The following is a 19175-nucleotide window of genomic DNA, read 5'->3' on the forward strand; positions in this document are numbered from 1 at the left end:
TCAGCGGGCAGTTACTGAAGTTAGGATGGCTCAAGGCACAGAAAGTGGGAGACAGAGGCCCTATCCTTCCCGATTACACTTCAAAGGAATGGCTCCCAGTTCTTGAGAGAGACACCTTGGGGTTGTAAGAGAACCATATTCACAACTGTAGGTCCTTTTCAATGAATGCTCTAAGGAGGGGAGGTCAGGCGCCTGTGTCAGGTGTTGAACTTTCTCAGGCAGGCTTTTGCTTTTTTGTGTTTTTTAATATTTATTTATTTAGGCTGCGCCGGGTCTTAGCTGCGGCACGCGTGATCTTCTTTTAGGTGCAGCATGTGGACTTCTTAGTTGAGGCACACGGACTCCTAGTTGTGTGCGGCATGCGTGTGGGATCTAGTTCCCCGACCAGGGATCGAAGCCCGGCCCCCTGCATTGGACCACCAGGGAAGTCCCTCAGGCAGGCATTTTAATGGGGGATGGAGGTCAAGCCCAGGGAGAGAAGCTTATGCTTCTGGAGGCCAATCTAGAGTCTGGTCAAGTCTCTTAGTGCAGGAAATGGTTTGGATGGGTTGTTACCTGCGGAGAGTTCTGCAGTTCTCCAGTGAAGAAATTCTCTGTTTTGTGATCACGCGAGATAACGCTGCACCTTCCCCCAGGGCAAACCCTGGCTCCTGGCCCCTTCTTTTATACCCTGATCTCCTCTTTGATGACATCGGGCATTTGTCCACTCAACAACTGTTTACGGCATACCCTGTGCTAGACACTGTTCAGGAATTTGGGAACAAAAAGGCCTCTTGCTGCTCATATTTTGGTTAGAGACGGGGGTGTGGGGCGTGGGAGAAAATCGACAACAGACACAGTAGGTAAGTTAATTAGTAGGTTAGGTGTTAAGAGCTATGAAAAAAGAAAAAAAAATTGAGGAAGGAAAGGGCATGGGGAGTTGTTGTAAGGGGGCAGGCTGCTGTGTCACGTTTAAGTGGTCGTAAGAGGCTCCCTTGAGACGGTGCCCATGTGAGCAGACTGGAAGGAGGTGAGGGAGTCGGTCATGGGGCTGTCTGGGGGAAGAGCATCCCTAAGCAGAAGATCAGCTAGAGCAAGGGTCCAGGTAGGACTGTGTTTGGAGAATAGCAAGGAGGCCCTGTGTACAGGACAAAGTTTAAGAGTTGTACCAAAATTAAGTCCGAGAAGTGACTGGGTGGGGTTAAGAACCGAGGGTCTTGTAGACCTTTGTAAGGATTTAAGTCTGAGTGAAGCAGAAGGTTTCGAGAAGAGGAGTGGCTTGATCTAAGCACCCACCCCCATCCCGCCCCCCACCCCGCGAAAAGGAAAGAAAATCACTGTGGCTGTAAAGGTGGCAGGGCGAAAGCAGGGAGATCAACAGGAGACTTGCGTAACCCAGGCAAGACGATGTCGGCTTTGAAGGGTGGCAGAATGTGCCACACCAAAAAAATGCCATTTTGGCCAAAGGATTATTTTGAACTAAAGGCGCTTCTAAAGCACCGGGTGGCTAGGCGGTTGGCAGCCGGCTCCCCGGTGCCCCTCCCTGTGGGTTCCCCTCTCGTCTGCCAGGCCTCCCCCTCCCCACGGGCGCATCCACTTCGCCAACGCCCCTCCCCTCGCCCTCTTCCCCGCGTTCTGGCCGCGGACCGCCGTGGTCCCCACCTGTAGAAAGGGGAGGGGCGTGGGGAGGGGAAAGGAGGCCACAGGTGAGCGCGGGGGCCCAGGCATCTTGAAAGTCGCCGCCCCGATGCCGGCCACCACCAAGGCCCGGCCGCAGCCACGCCGCAAGATTGCCCCGTCCTCCCGCCCGCACCGGGCGGCGTGGCGGCGCGTGCACCGCTCTCTTCAAAGGGGCTTCCAACCAGCCCTGGGCCTGTCCCACCTCGGGCGTCCCAGTGCCGTGCTCCGGCATTTCCAGTAAAAGTTAAGGGCCCGGGCCTGGCGGCGCGCACCCTTCGATAGCTCAGCTGGTAGAGCGGAGGACTGTAGACTCGACACGTGTGGACATCCTTAGGTCGCTGGTTCGATTCCGGCTCGAAGGAGATGCCCGTCGCTTTTGCACCCTCGTGAAGGGAACCGCCCCCCCCCGGGGCCAAGCCCCGCCCAAGGCCCTGAGGCAGCGCAGCATCCTCTCTCCCCCGCCAGAGGCGGGAAAGCCTTTGGGGGACGCCCGCACAGCCACGGGGGGGGGGGCCGTGGCCAGGCAACACGCCTGCGCCTTCCTCCCGCCCGCAGGCCACACGCCCGCCCGCAGCCCGGTTGCTCCCGCCTTAGCGCGCAGCCCCGCCGGCCCCAGCGCGGCCCGCGCCCTCTCCACTTTTATTCACCCACCGCCCCCGCTCTGCTCGACGCGCGCACATCCCTGCCGAACAGGGGGGCACGCAGGAGCTGCCCACCAAAAGCCCTGGAGGCCGACAAGCGCACAGACCATCACACGGTCAGGGACAACCACGGCACCCTTCCTGAAAACCCCCTCTCACTCCCGGGCTCAGTCCCCAGCTCTGCCCCCCAAAGGAAGGTCACTGTCTCTGTCTCTCCCAGTCACAGTCTTTCAGTCTCCCAGCCTCTCTCTCTCTCCTTCCCTGTCTTTCCCATGGTCTCTACAGGTACGGACCTGGGGACACAGAGAACCTTCCCAACCGTCTTAATCTATTTGTGGGGCAGAACTGCCACCCCGAGATCTTCCAAGCCACATTCTGCCACCCTCCAAGACACTGCCAATTGTGTACCTGCGCGGAAGCTGACACCGGCAGGAGCAAAACGCAGCAGGGCTCTCAGTGGGCCTTGACAGTGCCGATGAGAACCTTCCAGGTGTCCTGTCAGTCTGAGGACAGGGCGGGGGAGGGGGGGTGGTGTGGCCCCCTGGAAACCTCAGCTTTCATATGCCTTCGCACCTATTCTGGTAGCCGCTGGAGGGGTTGAGTTCCCGCCGAAAGAGCAAAGATTGCTCACACTGTACAAGGGTGGGAAAACGCCCGCACCCATTCTTCTGCTACATCTGATGGATATAGATAGATGATAGATGATAGATAGATAGATAGATAGACAGATAGATAGGTAGATAGAAAGGGGGTGGGGCGGGAGAAAGAGAGAGAAAGGAAGATTGCCAGCAAAAGCACAGACAGAGCTCAGAGAGCCCTGAGAGCCAGGGGCAATGGGGGCTGATGGCAGGGAGCAGAAGGGTGGAGGGTGGGGTGGTGGGCGGGTGGGGAGCTGCCATCATGGAGGGGCGCACAACTTCACCTCCTTGCACAAACCACTGGCCTGTGGCTTCTGACCAGCTGGCTACCTTTAGCCTTGGGTCCTTAAGGCCGAATTGGCGGGGCCAAGAGGAAGCTGCCGAGGCCCAAGCAGAGAGCACCCAGGAGGAAATGGGCCGGGCTTTCAGCAAGAAGGAGCAGCTTCACCTTGGGGACAGAGCCTGGTTGGGGTGGGATGTGTGGGTGCCGAGAAGAACGCCGCGGGTGGTCCTTGCCCCTCCCTTCCTGTGGGAAGGAAACGCCGGAGACTCACCGAGAGGAGTCACAGCAGAACCCCGATGGGAGCGTGGCTCTCTGAAACCTCGGGGGCCCAGCGCTGCCTTCCCCTGACCCCTGAGCCCACAAGCCCTTTGTCGGTTCTGGTTCTGCCTCTCAAGCCGGAGACTGCGTTTCCCCACACGTCTTCCTCTCCTGGCAAGCTCCTGTGGTTGCCCCCCCGCTGCGGTCTCAGCCCTCCTCGCGGTCCCACTGCTAACTAAGAGGGGCTGACCTGGAGTCTGTGGAGTCTCCATGGGTCTGGGAGGCCGTGCCACTGCAGGCTGACAGGTGACCTTCAGCAAGAGTCTATTGCTCTGCAGCTGCAGAAAGACCTCAGCCTCACATGTCACCACCTGCAGAGACCAGCGGGTGAGGACCAACGAGAGAACCTCAGGCCTTCGTTGGATATACCCCCGACGGGATGTGGAGGTGTGGAACCCTTGGGAACCTGGCTTTGGGGGAGTGGGCGGGGTGCGTGGGTTTTGGTGACCGGCGCAGGGGAGTGTGAGTCTCAGCACGGCCAACTCTTCTTGTCTGGGTGTCACAGAGAGTAGCAGGGGACCTCTGAGGCACTGCCCCTCACCCTCCAAGGGGCAGAGGTGCCTGCTGCCCGGTCAGGGAGCGGCGACACACTCAGCTGAGGGAAGGCCACTTTGGTGTGGCTTGCCGTGCCTCTGTGGGACTTTTGCTGGGTGGGTTAGTGGTCTTGGGTGGTGGGCACACACCAGGTGGGATCCGAAACGTTTGTAAGGAGTCCAACCTGGACACCTGTGCCCTCTGCCCCTCCCTCTGGACTCCAGTGCCTCTCCAGGAAGTCCACAGAACCTAGACCTCTTTCAGGAAGCAGCCGCCTCTGCCAAAGGAATCGGGGTAGGTGGGCGAAGGAGGGGAGCCAAGGCTGGATATCCACGGGCCTTGTGGAGCCCTGGATGTGCTCTCTCCTGAGAAGCCTGATGGTCCTTCTCCATCGCTCCCCAGTAAGCCTCACTGCGACAGAAAGTCATGGTGGGCAGGAGGGCGGAGGGCCATATCAGCCCCCAGGGGAGGCGAGGCTCTTAGGTGGGGAAAATACAAGCCTGGAACATGCAACTGTGCCCAAAAGTGAAGGAATGTACAGTGACTGATTCGGTGGCATGTCAAGCACACAAGAACCAATTCGAAAGGGTTCCCACTGCCAAATCAAGGTAATGATAATAACGGAATATAATCCATTGAGTAAAATAGGTACAGGGCCTAACAGCAATGACACACCAGATTCTGGTCTCTAAGTATCATTCTCCAACAAAAGGAACCAGGGCCAATAAAAGGAACCAGGGTGGGCTTCCCTGGTGGCGCAGTGGTTAAGAATGCGCCTGCCAATGCTAGGGGACACAGGTTCGAGCCCTGGCCCGGGCAGATCCCACATGCCGCGGAGCAACTAAGCCCGTGCGCCACAACTACTGAAGCCCGCGCGCCGTGCTCCGCAATAAGAGAAGCCGCTGCAGTGAGAAGCCCGCGCACCGCAACGAAGATCCAACGCAGCCAAAAGTAAAAAATAAAATAAATTTATTAAAAAAAAAAAAAAAAAAGAACCAGGGTTCCTCGGAGACCCACTTAACCACTCCTTTGGGTTTTCATCTACATACATGCAAAAATCTGCATGTTTTCCTCCTGTTTAAATTTTTTTTTTTTTTTTTTAATTAATCGCTGTGCACGAGCTTTCTCTAGTTGCGGCGAGCGGGGGCTAGTCTTCGTTGCGGTGTGCGGGCTTCTCATTGCGGTGGCTTCTCTTGTTGCAGAGCACGGGCTCTAGGCGCGCGGGCTCAGCTGTTGTGGCTCGTGGGCTCTAGAGCTCAGGCTCAGTAGTTGCGACGCACGGGCTCAGTTGCTCCGCGGCATGTGGGAATTCTCCTGTATCAGGGATCGAACCCGTGTCCCCTGCGTTGGCAGGCGGATTCTTAACCACTGCACCCCTCGGGAAGTCCCCCGCTCCTGTTTTATATCCTTTTAATACTCAGGCCCTGCCAGAGACCCTCAAAGGGTAAAAAGTAAAGTTTTGCCTCCCCTACAGCTTGAAGCAGCAGAAGCAGTAGATCAAGAGAAGGGGCAGGTATGTGAGAAAAATAAGGTGCTTACACTTGACTTGCATTTTTCTGCTATCTGTAAAAATGATCACATTCTCCTCAAGTGATAAGGAGCTGAAAGAGGCTAGGTTGGAGGCTGATGGCGTGGCCTGGTGCGTCCCCTCCCAGGGCTCAGGGACTGTGTTCCGGTTTTGGGTTTTGGCCGTAGTAGCTCTCACCCTGGGACTCAGGCAAATGGTGTTCAGACATATTGCTGATGAAGCGGAACGGGGAGTGTTCTGTGATTTCTCTGTAGGAAGGACACAGTATTATTCATCTTACCTGGACTCAGAACTACAACCTGCTGGGGAACAGTGTCCGTTTTATTTTTAAGCCTGAGATGAATGTTATAAATACACATTATATGTACGCATGTGTGTGTTTGCGTATGTATATATACATATATCTCTCTCTCTGGGGTGTTTTGGCTAAGCTCATCGGCTTGGGGAATCTCAGTTCCCTGACCAGGAATTGAACCCAGGGCCGTGGCAGTGAACGCACAGGGGTCGTAACCGCCTGTCGGACAGGCAGGGAATTCTGTCCGTAGTTGTTGTTGTTGTTGTTGTTTTAATTTCACTTACTAAAAACTGGGTGATTTACGATATGGTGCTAGTCCCAGATGAAGAGGTGCGGATTCTTTTTTCATTCTGCGTTATTACTTGAGGGCGCAGAATAAAGTTCAACGTTCTATTCAGTCAACTTCTCTTACTTCCTACATAGCGTCCCATATTCACCCACCTCCTACTCCTAATTTACCTTTCTCCAGAGCTTTGTTTTCTGTGGGCCGACTGCTACTTTTAAGTTAACTTCCCTTACTTTCGAGAGATTTTACACATAACCGGTTTATATAACGTTTGTTTTCATCTGATTTTGTTAGTGTGATACGCTGGTTTCCGCTCATGTTGCTGCAAACGTCAGTAGTTTTGGAGACTCTGCATCCTTCACAGGCGTAGACCTTTCTCTTTCCGCTGCCAGAGACTGGACATGTTGCTGGTAAACAGCAAAACGAACCACAGAAACGTTGAGTGACTCGGGAAACTTAAACAACGGTTCAGAGGCTAACAGAACACGGGTCGTTGCAAGTTCATTGCAGGTGACACACCGCTATGAGTTCCGAAACCCACTACAGAAAACTTTCAGGAACACAGCACTACACACAAGAGCATTTTCGAAGCCGCACCGTAAAGGAACACTCGTTGGCACGGATTAACCATCGAGATACACCCCACGCCCATATCAGACTTCAGGTAATGACTCCAAAGGCTCTGTTCTCTTTGTCCACCAAGTCGAACATCAGGGGAGAGCGCGAACGCAGTCCCCCACTACCACAAATTATGCAGTCGAGTTTCCCACATTTGGGGAAATCGCAGGGGTCAGCACATCCGGAGTGCAATGGATAAGCCTCGCCCTGGGAAAACCACCTTCGTGATCATGGTATCTCCCCTGCCAGGTAAGTATGAGTCTTCCGCCCACCCTCGCACCACACCCTCGCGATCGCCCACCTCTTCACGCACGCTCACTTCCCTCACGCCCTCTCCGCGCCCTCCGCCCCTGCATGCCCCGCGCTCCGGCATCGCGCACCCTGGGAACAGCCTCGCGAGTCCTCGGCTGTCCACACGCAGGACGCGGAAGCCCAGCCGGAGTGGGACCAGCAGCTTCTGCGCGCCTCTCTATCTGCATACGCCACGCCCCTCTCCGGAAGTCCCGTCCCTCTAGTCTTCCCCCAAGCCGGCTGAGGACAGCAGGGAGAACGCAGGAGGCATCTGCTCAGAGTCTTCGACTTAAAATGAACATTAGGTTCTTGTTTAAAGTTAGATTGAGGGGTTTCACTTTTCGCACCGTCTATGTCTAACCTTTTCCCCATTGGGAAATCGCTCTGTTTGGGGGCAGTTAGCCCTCAGGCGGCTTTCTAGTCTGTTACTTTCTCTTTGGCTTGTGTGGCCTCGAGGAGCTTAGGGCAGGTTTCCTTGACCTCCAGGTTTCTCTAGATACGACGCATTGACGATGTTAAGCGAAAAAAATAAAGTGCACGCATGTATGTAGTATGCTACCCTTTGTCTATGAAAAATGTGGAAAAAAGAAAATTATACACCGTCTGTCAAAAAGAAACCCAGGAGTGTTAAACCAGAACTGATGAAATTACCTATATGGGTGAGTGCAAGGAGAGAGTGACAGTTTTCTGAGCGTACCTTTCTATGTAATTATTTGGGGAACGCTGTTAACATTTTGGATATGTTTTTGAAACCCAGGGGGAGGGACTTCCCTCGTGGTCCAACGGCTAAGACTCCGCACTTCCAACGCCGGGGGCCGGGGTTCGGTCCCTGGTCACGGAACTAAACCCTGCATGCGTGCCGCAACTAAGGGTTCACATGCCACAACTAAAGATCCCACAGGCCACAACTGAAGATACCGCGTGCCGCAACTAAGACCCGGCACAGCCAAAATAAAGGAAGGAAGGAGGAGGGAAAGAAAGAAAAACTGCTGCTTACAAAAAAATACAGGGGGAGGACTTCCCTGGTGGCGCGATGGTTAAGAATCCTCCTGCCAATGCAGGAGGACACGGGTTCGAGCCCCAGGTCCGGGAAGATCCCACATGCCGCGCGGAGCAACTAAGCCCGTGCGCCGCAACTTCTGAGCCTGCGCTCTAGAGGCCGCGAGCCACAACTACTGAAGCCCGCTCGCTCAGAGCCAGGGCTCCGCAACAAGAGAAGCCACTGCAATGAGAAGCTCGCTCACCGCAACGAGAGAAACAGTAGCCCCCGCTGGCCGCAACGAGAGAAAGCCCACGCGCAGCGACGAAGACCCAGCGCAGCCAAAGATAAATAACATTTTTAAAAAAATACAGGGGGAAAAGACCCTAAAATTGGATATAAGTACAAATGAACCTAACTGTATCTCAGATGACTAGTGTAAGCACACTGGAGTAGAAATAAATAACCAACCGAAATGACTTTTGAACACAGTACATTGACCATAACCGTTTTCGACTCTAGAGACAAGAACTGCAAATACTGAAGTGTCCCCTAGTAGGTTGGTATTTCATAGCTATGTGGTTGTAACAGTTGTGTACCAATGCTGTTGTATTGTAGGATTGAGCTAATGAGTAAATGGAGGCTGGGAGTCAAGGTTCTCACTGTTGAAGAAAGGAGATGCAAATACAGAATGGCGGAGGGCAAGGAGGAACCATGTGGTGTTAAGCTGAAAATTGGAATTGAAGATATCAGTACAGGCCCATTATTATTTTTTTAAATTAATTTATTTATTTTTGGCTGCATTGGGTCTTCGTTGCTGCGCGCCGGCTTTCTCTAGCTGCGGCGAGAGCGGGGGCTACTCTTCATTGAGGTGAGCGGGCTTCTCATCGCGGTGGCTTCTCTTGTTGCGGAGCACTGGCTCTAAGCGCGCGGGCTTCAGTAGTTGTGGCACGCAGACTTCAGTAGTTGTGGCATGCAGGCTTTAGTAGTTGTGGCACGCGGGCCCAGTAGTTGTGGCTCGTGGGCTCAGTAGTTGTGGCTCACGGGCTCTAGAGCGCCGGCTCAGTAGGTGTGCCTCACGAGCTTAGTCGCTGCGCGGCATGTGGGATCTTCCCGGATCAGGGCTCGAGGCCGTGTCCCCTGCATTGGCAGGCGGATTCTTGACCACTGTGCCACCAGGGAAGTACCTGGGCCCCCTTTTTTTTTTTTTCTTTTTTTTTAACATCTTTATTGGAGTATAGTTGCTTTACAGTGGTGTGTTAGTTTCCGCTGTATAACAAAGTGAATCAGCTATACATATACGTATATCTCCATATCTCCTCCCTCTTGCGTCTCCCTCCCACCCTCCCTCCCTATCCCACCCCTCTAGGTGGACACAAAGCACCGAGCTGATCTCCCTGTGCTATGCGGCTGCTTCCCACTAGCTATCTATTTTACATTTGGTAGTGTATATATGTCCATGCCACTCTCTCACTTCGTCCCAGCTTACCCTCCCCCTCCCCGTGTCCTCAAGTCCAGTGTCTACGTCTGCGTCTTTATTCCTGGGCCCATTATTTTTAATAGATATAGATATGTGTAGGGAAACCCACTGTCCTGATCCTGCTTTCTAAATGTCATTCTCCACTAAAAAGAACCAGGGCTCTTTGGAGAAACAGATGATTTCCAGGAGTCAGGGAAGGTACAAGATGAGCCTGGAATATCTTGTGCCAGAAAATGCTCCAAAAATTATATGGACATGTCAGAAGGACACAGTAGCCAACCTGAAGGGTCTTTCATAGGCCCAGTATGAGAACAACCAAACATCAAAATAAATGAAAACAGTCATGGATTATAGACAACTAAACACAGCCATGAGTTCACGTTGATTACATAGGGAAGGAAGGAAACTTCTTCCTTACAACAGAATGCCAACTCAGAAATGTGGAATGAAGGACAGAATTAGAAAATCAACATTTGGCAACCATAATGCAAGTCAACAGTGGATACTAAAAACTATTGGGTTAAGGTTTTGTAACGGATATTTACATATCCTCAATTACCTCCACACAAATTACTTAATAATTACGAGGGGCAAACCTGGTGAACACCCCCAGTGGCAGAGGGTTACAATACTGGCCCCGGTACCATGTTCTTCTGCAGCACCCTCCCATGTTGACTCTGGGCTTGGCTATGTGACTTGCTTTGGCTAATGGAACATTAGTAAATGCGATGGAAGCAGAAGACTGAAAAACAGTTGCTCGTTGGGAGTCGCTCTCACCTGCTGTCCTGAGACCACCATGAGAAGAAGCCTGACTTAGCCTATTGGAGGATGAAATTACGGGAGTGAAGATGAATCATGTCAACTGAGGGCCCTCAGACTGACCCGCCCCACTGTCCCACGAGCTGACTGCAGCTGCACGAGTGGTCCTACATCAGAGCCGCAGAACTGCCCGGCTCAGCCCAGCTGCAGTTGCTGACCCAAAGAATGGTGAGCAAATAACATGGTCACTATTTTAAATCACTAAGTTTTAGGGTAGTTTGTTACACAGCAGTGGATAACTGATACACCACCTTCACCAAGTAATCAATGTTAACACCACCAACAACTGAACAAACTGACTTCACGTGCCTGCAGTGTGATGCCCAGAGGAGGACACTGGATTAATTTGATAGGGCTGTCATAATAAAGTACCACAATCTGGGTGGTTTAAAACAACAGAAATTTATTCTCTCACAGTTCTGGAAGCTACAAGTCCAAACTCAAGGTGTCAGCAGGGCCATGCTCCCTCCGAGATTCTGGGTAGAATCTTTCCTTGCTTCTTCCTTGCTTCTAGTGGTGACAGTCAATCCTTAGCTTGCAGCTACATCACTCCAATCTGTGCTTTGTCCTCACGTGGCGTTATCCCTACGTGTCTCTGTCCTTACATGGCATTTTCCTCTTATAAGGACAATATTCATATTGGATTAGGGCCCACTGTACTGACCTCACCTTAACTTGATTGTATGTGCAAAGATTCTACTTCCAAATAAGGTCGCATTCATAGGTATCAGGGGTTAGGATTTCAACATATATATATATATTTTTGGAGGGACATAGGTCAACATGTAAACAGATACAGTACCATTTATGTCATCTACGTGTCAAAAATGCACACTTGAATGTGAATACAGGACAACCTAAAAACCAAGGATATTCTACAAAATAACTGGCCTGTAATTTTCAAAAATGCCGGCATAATGAAATAAAACGAGGGGCCTGGGGATTATTTCAGATTAAAATGGGTTAAAGAGACAGGATACAGAATGCAACATGTGATTTTGAATTTTCCTTTGCTATAAAGGACATTCCTGAGACAATTGATAGAAATGGAATAATGTTTATAGAGTAAATAATAATAGTGCATCCATGTTAATTTCTTGATTTTTATAATTATCCTGGGGTTAGATAAGAAAATGCTCTATTTTTAGGAAATACACACTAAGAAAGGAAACTTCCTGAGACAACCAGTAATCAGAAAAGGGTGCTTAGGACTTCCCTGGCGGTCCAGTGGTGTGGTTAAGCCTCCCCGCTTCCACTGCCGCTGGGCGTGGGTTCCATCCCTGGTTGGGGAGCTAAGATCCCGCATGCCCCACGGCGCAGCCAAAAAAAAGAAAAAGAAAAAAGGGTGCTACAATACGTTTCCTCTGATCTTTTCGCAGTTAGGACCTCAGGAAACCTTCCCTGACCCTATAGTCTCCAGTCCTGTGTCTAGCCTCGCTTTGCTCCGTAGCACCGACCACAATAGTATAACGCAGCACAAGGTCCACGGGAAGTCGACACACAATAGTTGAATCGTTTTGTTCCCGTCTGGGGAGGATCCACTTGATCTCGAGAAAGAATCTTCACGTATGGAAGAGGAAAAGACAAATCCGGGCGGCTGAAAGAGGCCGCCTAGTCCCTCAGGACGAAAACGCGACATTTCCGTGCATTCGATTTTCGGAGACCATTCAACACCCCTTCCCGGCCCACACATCTACCCCTTGCAGGAACACTTTGCCCTGATAGTCTCTGTTCGTTTTTCTCTGCTGTTGCAAGATTCGATTCTACATAATCTGAACGAAAGATCATGGATGAGGACTAAAACAATTTCCTGTTAAACTGATGACGTTTCATGTTTCATGTTATTTAACATTTGATTGACGTTCTGTTCCGTGTCATTTTCACTGAAAGGAAGGTGAGACCACACCCGAGCTCCGACCTGCTCCTGAACTGCAGGGCGCCGGGCGCCGCGAGCTCCTGTCTTCCCGGGTCCCCCCTCCAGGTCCCGACTCGTCGCCGCTCGCCCACGCCCTCCCTCCGGAGATACCGGCGCATCTCGGTCGGGAATTAGTAGGTCCGTTATCTCCCGCGGGAAAGAACGGGACGCCGAAAAGGTCCCGGCAGGGGCGTGGCGTATGTAGATGAGGAGGCGCACAGAGGCTGCTGGTCCCACTCCGCTTGGGTCATATCTAGAGAAACCTGGAGATCAAGGAAACCTGCCCTAAACTCCTCGAGGCCGCACAAGCCAAAGAGAAAGTAACAGACTAGAAAGCCGCCTGAGGGCTAACTGCCCCCAAACAGAGCGATTTCCCAATGGGGAAAAGGTTAGACATAGACGGTGCGAAAAGTGAAACCCCTCAATCTGACTTTAAACAAGAACCTAATGTTCATTTTAAGTCGAAGACTCTTGAGCAGATCCCTTCTGCGTTCTCGCTACTGTCCTCAGTCGGCTTGGGGAAAGACTAGAGGGGCGGGACTTCCGGAGAGGGGCGTGGCGTATGCAGATAGAGAGGCGCGCAGAAGCTGCTGGTCCCACTCCGGCTGGGCTTCCGCGTCCTGCGTGTGGACAGCCGAGGACTCGCGAGGCTGTTCCCGGGGTGCGCGATGCCGGAGCGCGGGGCATGCAGGGGCGGAGGGCGCGGAGAGGGCGTGAGGGAAGTAAGCGTGCGTGAAGAGGTGGGCGATCGCGAGGGTGTGGTGCGAGGGTGGGCGGGAGACTCATACTTACCTGGCAGGGGAGATACCATGATCACGAAGGTGGTTTTCCCAGGGCGAGGCTTATCCATTGCACTCCGGATGTGCTGACCCCTGCGATTTCCCCAAATGTGGGAAACTCGACTGCATAATTTGTGGTAGTGGGGGACTGCGTTCGCGCTTTCCCCTGGTGTTTGTGTCGGTTGAATAACAGACCTGTTTCTGCCGTTCACTGAGCAATGACTATCATACAGCACTGCGATATTGGCTTCCGGTGTTTACTCTAAGATTCACGGGTGGTTGCAAGTGCTGTAACATTTTGCTATCGTTTATTTTCCACCGAAGTTGTCTACTGCGCTGGTGTGGAGAGACTGCAGTGTTCTCAGCTGTGCAATGAACCGCAGTTCAACGGTGGTTTGTCTGTGTAGAATATTGTTTTCCTAACTGCTGGGCGTTCTCCATTATTGGGCTTGGTGGGGGGGTGTTCGTTAACAGTCTGAGCGTCGTATGGTAGTGCAGAAGTGAGCCCGTACAGAGCACAGAATAAACGGTAGTACATTCTGCCGTTTGCCGTAGTGTGAGCGAAAGCAGCTTATTATATATACCAAGAAAATTAAACGTGTGTAAAATGTCGGTTACGCCACCTCTTGAGAAATCCGGCAAGTGATATATGTATGTTCTGCTTACTTTCTGTAAAACAGACCCCCACCGCCCTCGGAAACAGAGTTACGGAGAACTAAGTTGGGAGTATGGGACTTACGAGAGACAGAATACTACATGTAAAATAGGTAAGTAACCAAGGTTTACAGTGTAGAACGTTATATTCGATATGTTAAAGTAACGGCCGACGGAGAACCATCAGAAGCTGTATACCGGAACCTGTTATTACAATGTTAAGAATGACTTAGTTTAATGAATAGAAGAAAAGAAACCACGGTCTTCCCTGAGAGCCCAGTAGTGACGACTGTTTACTTCCACTGCCATAGACCTGGCTTCAGTCTCCGGTTGGGAAAATAGGATGCCGATAGCGAAACATACGTGTCTATATACGCATACGTGTAAAACTTACTGATGTCAGGCTTAAAAACAAAACAAACGTTCTCAGCAGCGTTTCGCTTTGAGTCCAGGTACGATTAATCATAACCAGAGCCAGGCTTATCCATTGCACTGCGCATGTTGACCATTGTGATTTCCCCAAGTGTAGGAAACGCAAGTGCATAATTCACGGTAGTGGGGGACTGCGTTTGTGCTCTCCTGTTTTTTGTAGGTTTATTTTTTTTGATTTATTTTTTTTAAACCTTCGTCATCATGCTGTGTATTATGTCCTCATGAGTTACTTAGGACTGGGATTTGTACCTTTTGACATGCCCTACCACAAATTTTATCAACCTCCCACAGTATCCACCCTTGGCAGCCCCAATTTGCTCTATGTATCCTAATCTATAAAACTGAGTTTATAGATATATATATATTATTTTTCGCTGCGTTCGGTCTTCTTTGTTGCGCGCGAGCCTGCTCTAGCTGTGGTGAGCAGGGGGCTTCTCATTGCAGTGGTTTCTCTTGTTGCGGAGCATGGGCTCTAGCCACGTGGGCTCAGCAGTTGCGGCTCGCGTGCTCTAGAGCGCAGGCTCAGTAGTTGCGGTGCACGGGCTTAGTTGCTCCGTGGCATGAGGAATCTTCCCCGACCAGGTCTCGAACCCGGGCTCCGCTTTTTCTATGTCATCGGGAATGTCCGAGCCGAGGGTTGGTGAGCTGATACTGATACTCTTCTATCCAGAAGCAGCGAAACACAGAATTTCACTTTTTATTTTTTATAAATTTATTTTTTTTTATTTTTGGTTGCGTCGGGTCTTCGTTGCTGCACGCGGGCTTTCTCTAGTTGCGGCGAGCGGGGGCTTCTCACTGCGGTGGCTTCTCTTGTTGGGCAGCACCGGCTCCGTAGTTGTGGCACTCGGGCTTAGTTGCTCCGCAGCAGGTGCGATCTTCCCGGTCCAGGGCTCGAACCCGTGTCCCCTGCATTGGCAGGCGGATTCTTAACCACTGCGCCACCAGGGAAGACCCTCACTTCTTATTTTTACAGTATTGAACAGCTCTGCGCCTCTCGGCAGTTTTCCTCTTAAACACCCCCCCTCCCCACCGGAAGAAAAACATCATTTTGACCTCAACTTACATAGTTTCACTACGGAACATTAAGAATATTGTATACACTTTCTCACCCAGTTGCAGCCTCACTGACCTGCAGGTAGGCTTGACACACTTTCTTTTTTCTCACAGATTTCCTCTCCTGCCGTCCTCCACTCTCACCGCATAAACTCCTAATCCCTCAGTCCCTTGCTTCCCACCGCAACCAGCGTTGACTCCACAGGCCATTCCCACAGCCTGGGTTGCTCCTCTTCCTCCGTCCCAGAGCATAAAGCATCATCCGAGGGCAACCCCAGACTGTCCACTGCTGGCTTGTCTCTCCCACTAGGCGTCTTCCCGTCGCACCTTTGCGGCCCTCAGGCAGGAGAGGGTTAAGAAGTTTTATGAATGCCACAACTCACCAGGGCTGGCTATTTTTATCAGGGACTAGCAGTGAGCTGTGGAATCAACCTCTCAATTGTTCTGGACGTACGAAGTAAAGCCCTCCCGTATGACCTCGACGGAGTTAGCATACATTCTTTCCCTGATCTGTACGTTTTGTTAGTGAGAAGACCCCTGGACAGTCATCAACTCACTAATACACGTATTTAGTAAGCACCCCTCCCCCTCCCCACACTCATGTGCAACACACAATTGCTGCTTCCTGTCTCCGCCCACCCCGTCAGTAAACCAAAGGGCCAAGGGATGTACTTTCCACTGTACTTCCTTCCCAGAAAAAGGCCACCTCGGTAGAAACACATTCGCTGACGGATGTGTGAAAAACTGTGTAGCTTTTTGCTCTGAACTTGCTATTTTTTAGCATTTACACAGCATCTTCACATTTCTAAAGCACTGTACCAACATTTATTAATCCTCACAACACCCCTGTGAGGTAGGTCAATATGTCTTTCATGGTAGAGAAAAAGGCAGAGAGGTCGAGTGAACCTTGTTGTCTGAGGCCAGAAGGGCAGCCACTGAAGGGACTGCCCCCAAATCCAGAAGCTAGGGCCCTCCACCCCACGTTCACCCAGTGGTGGGCATCGCAGGGGCATATTCTCACCAGTGAAGGGGACACGGAGGACAAAACAATCTCTCAGGCAACACAAACATCAACAGGTCAAACGCAATGAGGAACGTCAATAAAAGAGAGAAACACTGACCCAGCACACCCGTGAGGCAAGAGACATGCAGCAGAAAAGGCTGGAATCATAGCGACTAGTCCTGAGAACCAGGCAGGTGTTCTTAAAAACGGTTTGGGAAAACAAACTAGGAACGCGGTGGAAGGGTGACCAACCCAGATGCCTGTGGTTTCCACATGGGAAACAACTTAGTGTGGAAAAATCCAACCACGCAATCTAATTTTAATCTAGGAATAACAATGTTCGTTCACATTAGAAAGGCCAATAATATATCTGTAATGTAGCTACTGACAGTATCCTTTTTGTACTGCAACTTTTATTCCAAATATTCCAACTTCTCCCCCACTGACAAGTGCTGTTCCCTATAGCACGCCTCTCTCTCTCTACATACCAGTCTATATACACTGGTGTATGTTGCACGGTTAATTAGCTGAACTAGGGGTGGAATCCTGGAAAGCGCAACAGACCATACTCTCTGTTCCTGTTTTAGAAACAGCTGTCTCTAACCTGTCTCTACCCAATTCCATCTTATATGAAGTGCTAAAAGCACACAGAGAAGCAGTTCATTCTTTTGTAAAGTGGTGAACTTGGTTCGATACGCCATTTTAAAAGAAATAAGAAAAAAGAAAAACTAAGACCTGCACTGTAAAAGCATAATATAGTAGATTATAGCTACTCCAAATTTTAGAGTGACCACAGAGTTAAAAAACTATTACTGTTATCACTGTTTATTTGACAATAGTTCGTTTAGTCTACAAGTTTAAGGCAAACATACTAATGCATTTGCTTTTCTTCAGAAATCATACTTATAAAGATTACGTAGTCTGTCCCAAAACTTCTAAGAAACGTTCATTAATTAAAAATAAGTCTCATTAAGATGCTTCACCAGGATACAAGAGTGAACTAAGGTGGTGTACAATGTTTTTTTAAAACAAAATTTAAAAAAAGGTAACGGCAATCCTTATCTTGTTTACACAATGTATTTTGAAAGGGTTAAACTTCAGAAATTACTTAAAGGTAAATAAGATTGGCAGCCATAAGGAATACTATTCATAAAATAAACACAGTTCTAGAGGCTACTTAAAAAAAGGCAGTACTTTGGGCTTCTGAAGAGGAGGAGGGCGCGGATGATCAACTGTCTGCGGCGCAGGCGCGCAGGTCCCATCGTGCAGCCCACAGCACCCGAGGGCGGCACCGCGCCATTGTTTCTCAGAAAAAGGGAGGAGAGTAGATGCACTTTGTCAGCTGTTTCTTTTGTTTCCAGTGAGCAGTAAATGTCTAGCATCATTAAGAAAAAAAATAAAATCTGATGGAAGGCAGCCCTTTTTAAGTGGAAGGCAGAGTGTGGCTTATGTGTCTCCATTTAACACTGCCAGGCAGTTCTGCAGCAACTGTAGGTTACCCTAAAAAGGGAGGGAAAATAAATGAAGTTCAAACAGTGTGAAAGACTCTTACTGAAAATATACAGTATTAGAAATCACATAACCTTACATTTAAGATATCAGAATTTTGAAAAGTCATTATACAGAAATAAAGGTTTAAAGACGTAAAATTACAGAATTTGTTCCATGCACAATATTTTCCACATACCACATTGTTCAGTAAATTTCCATCTAGACCAATATTAATATTTGGCATGCTCTAGTGAGGGTTATAAAATATGCCTGCCCTTTGTACGCAGATTAAACCACTGAGTATGTTCTGATTTTAAGACAGGTTCTTATCACATTCCTTTAGCCATTAAAATATAGCATTAGATTTATAGCACTTTTTATAAAAACAGTAAGATTACATACAGAAGTGTTCTATAAAATTCATACTTAAATGCCCATTTGTAAAACATGTGAACTGGCATCCATATTTAGAGGCATATAAAGGCAAATTTAAGTATATTTAGGTTATATTAACATATAAACAGGAATGAAGGAAAACCTCCTCAGAGTAGAAAGTCAACTAAAATGTATAAAGAATGATGGAATTAGAAAATGACCATTTGGTGATCATCATCATAATTGACTCAAGCAAAAATCATGAATGGATGCCAAAAGCAGTATGGGACTAAAATGCCAATACTGTAGCCATCAGCTATATGCAGCTGCATAATTAAAATTTGTTCATTAAAATTAAATAAAAACTCAGTTCCTCAGTTGCACTATCCACATTTCAAGTCTTCAACAGCCACACATGACTACTGCCAACCATACTGGACAGTGCTGATTACAGAACATTTCCACCCTGGCACAAAGTTTTATTGGTCAGTGCTGGTTAAGTGATGGGGTATTTAACAGTCTCGGGTACCTCCCCACAGAATACTTCTTAATCCAAAGTATAAAACATCAACTTTGCCACTGTGAAGCCTGCAGACATCACTTTAAGCAAATGATCAAAGTTGTACGTTGCCAGTAAGGCAACTGATCAACAGCATGTGCCTCCTCCTGCGTGATGCAGCAAGAAGATCTGACATCCCTTCTGGGTGGAATTCCTGTCCAAAGTGCACAACCTAAACCCACTAATTAGACAAACCCAAAGTGAGGGGCATTCTATAGGCCTGTGCTTTAACAGTGTCCAATGTTACGAAATACAAAGATTCAGCAACTTTTCCAGATTACAGAAGTCTAAGAAGACATGTGCACTGAATGCAACACATTCTCTTGAACTTCCTTTTGCCATTAAGGACATTATTGGGACAACTGGGAAAATGTGAATAAAGGCCTCTGGATTAGATAACAGAATTATGTTGATATTAATTTCCTCAACTTTATAACTGTACTGAATAATTACTTGATTTTAGGAAATTCACACTGAAATGTATAAGAGGGAAGAAGCATCATATCTGCAGCTTATTCATTTGGTTTAAGACAAAAATAGGTGTG

The 19175-nt window shown here is 49.5% G+C and overlaps 2 protein-coding genes, 1 long non-coding RNA gene and 3 other non-coding genes across 7 annotated transcripts in view; 3 read left to right on the forward strand and 3 right to left on the reverse strand.

The window, feature by feature from the left end:
• Positions 1–7199, reverse strand: part of EAPP (E2F associated phosphoprotein) — a 57160-nt gene extending 49961 nt beyond the window's left edge. Inside the window, exon 1 of the mRNA XM_057542005.1 lies at positions 7102–7199. The gene's annotated coding sequence lies outside the window, so the exon portion shown is untranslated. The remainder of the gene's footprint in view (positions 1–7101) is intronic.
• The window catches only part of LOC102999819 (uncharacterized), a 37999-nt gene that overhangs the window by 17444 nt on the left and 1380 nt on the right, over positions 1–19175 (forward strand). Inside the window, exons 1-2 of one of the 2 annotated variants that reach the window (XR_450870.2) lie at positions 12871–13024; positions 13744–13830. This is a non-coding gene — a long non-coding RNA (uncharacterized LOC102999819). Of the gene's footprint in view, positions 1–12870; positions 13025–13743; positions 13831–19175 lie in introns of those variants that run through there. The other variant, XR_009007356.1, reaches the window with a different exon arrangement.
• TRNAY-GUA (transfer RNA tyrosine (anticodon GUA)) lies at positions 1932–2021 on the forward strand. Its single transcript is given in 2 exon segments — positions 1932–1968; positions 1986–2021. It is a non-coding gene; the product is annotated as a tRNA-Tyr (tRNA).
• On the reverse strand, positions 6894–7057 carry LOC114237752 (U1 spliceosomal RNA). Its single transcript, XR_003623265.1, has one exon. It is a non-coding gene; the product is annotated as a U1 spliceosomal RNA (small nuclear RNA).
• On the forward strand, positions 13069–13232 carry LOC114237766 (U1 spliceosomal RNA). The gene has a single exon (XR_003623277.1). It is a non-coding gene; the product is annotated as a U1 spliceosomal RNA (small nuclear RNA).
• Positions 16005–19175, reverse strand: part of SNX6 (sorting nexin 6) — a 55296-nt gene continuing 52125 nt past the window's right edge. The window contains exon 14 of the mRNA XM_057542008.1: positions 16005–17705. Coding sequence (XP_057397991.1) covers positions 17652–17705 — 54 coding nt within the window. The 3' untranslated portion in view covers positions 16005–17651. The remainder of the gene's footprint in view (positions 17706–19175) is intronic.

The sequence above is a fragment of the Balaenoptera acutorostrata genome, chromosome 3 (genome assembly GCF_949987535.1).
Source record: "Balaenoptera acutorostrata chromosome 3, mBalAcu1.1, whole genome shotgun sequence".
Lineage (NCBI taxonomy): Eukaryota > Metazoa > Chordata > Mammalia > Artiodactyla > Balaenopteridae > Balaenoptera > Balaenoptera acutorostrata.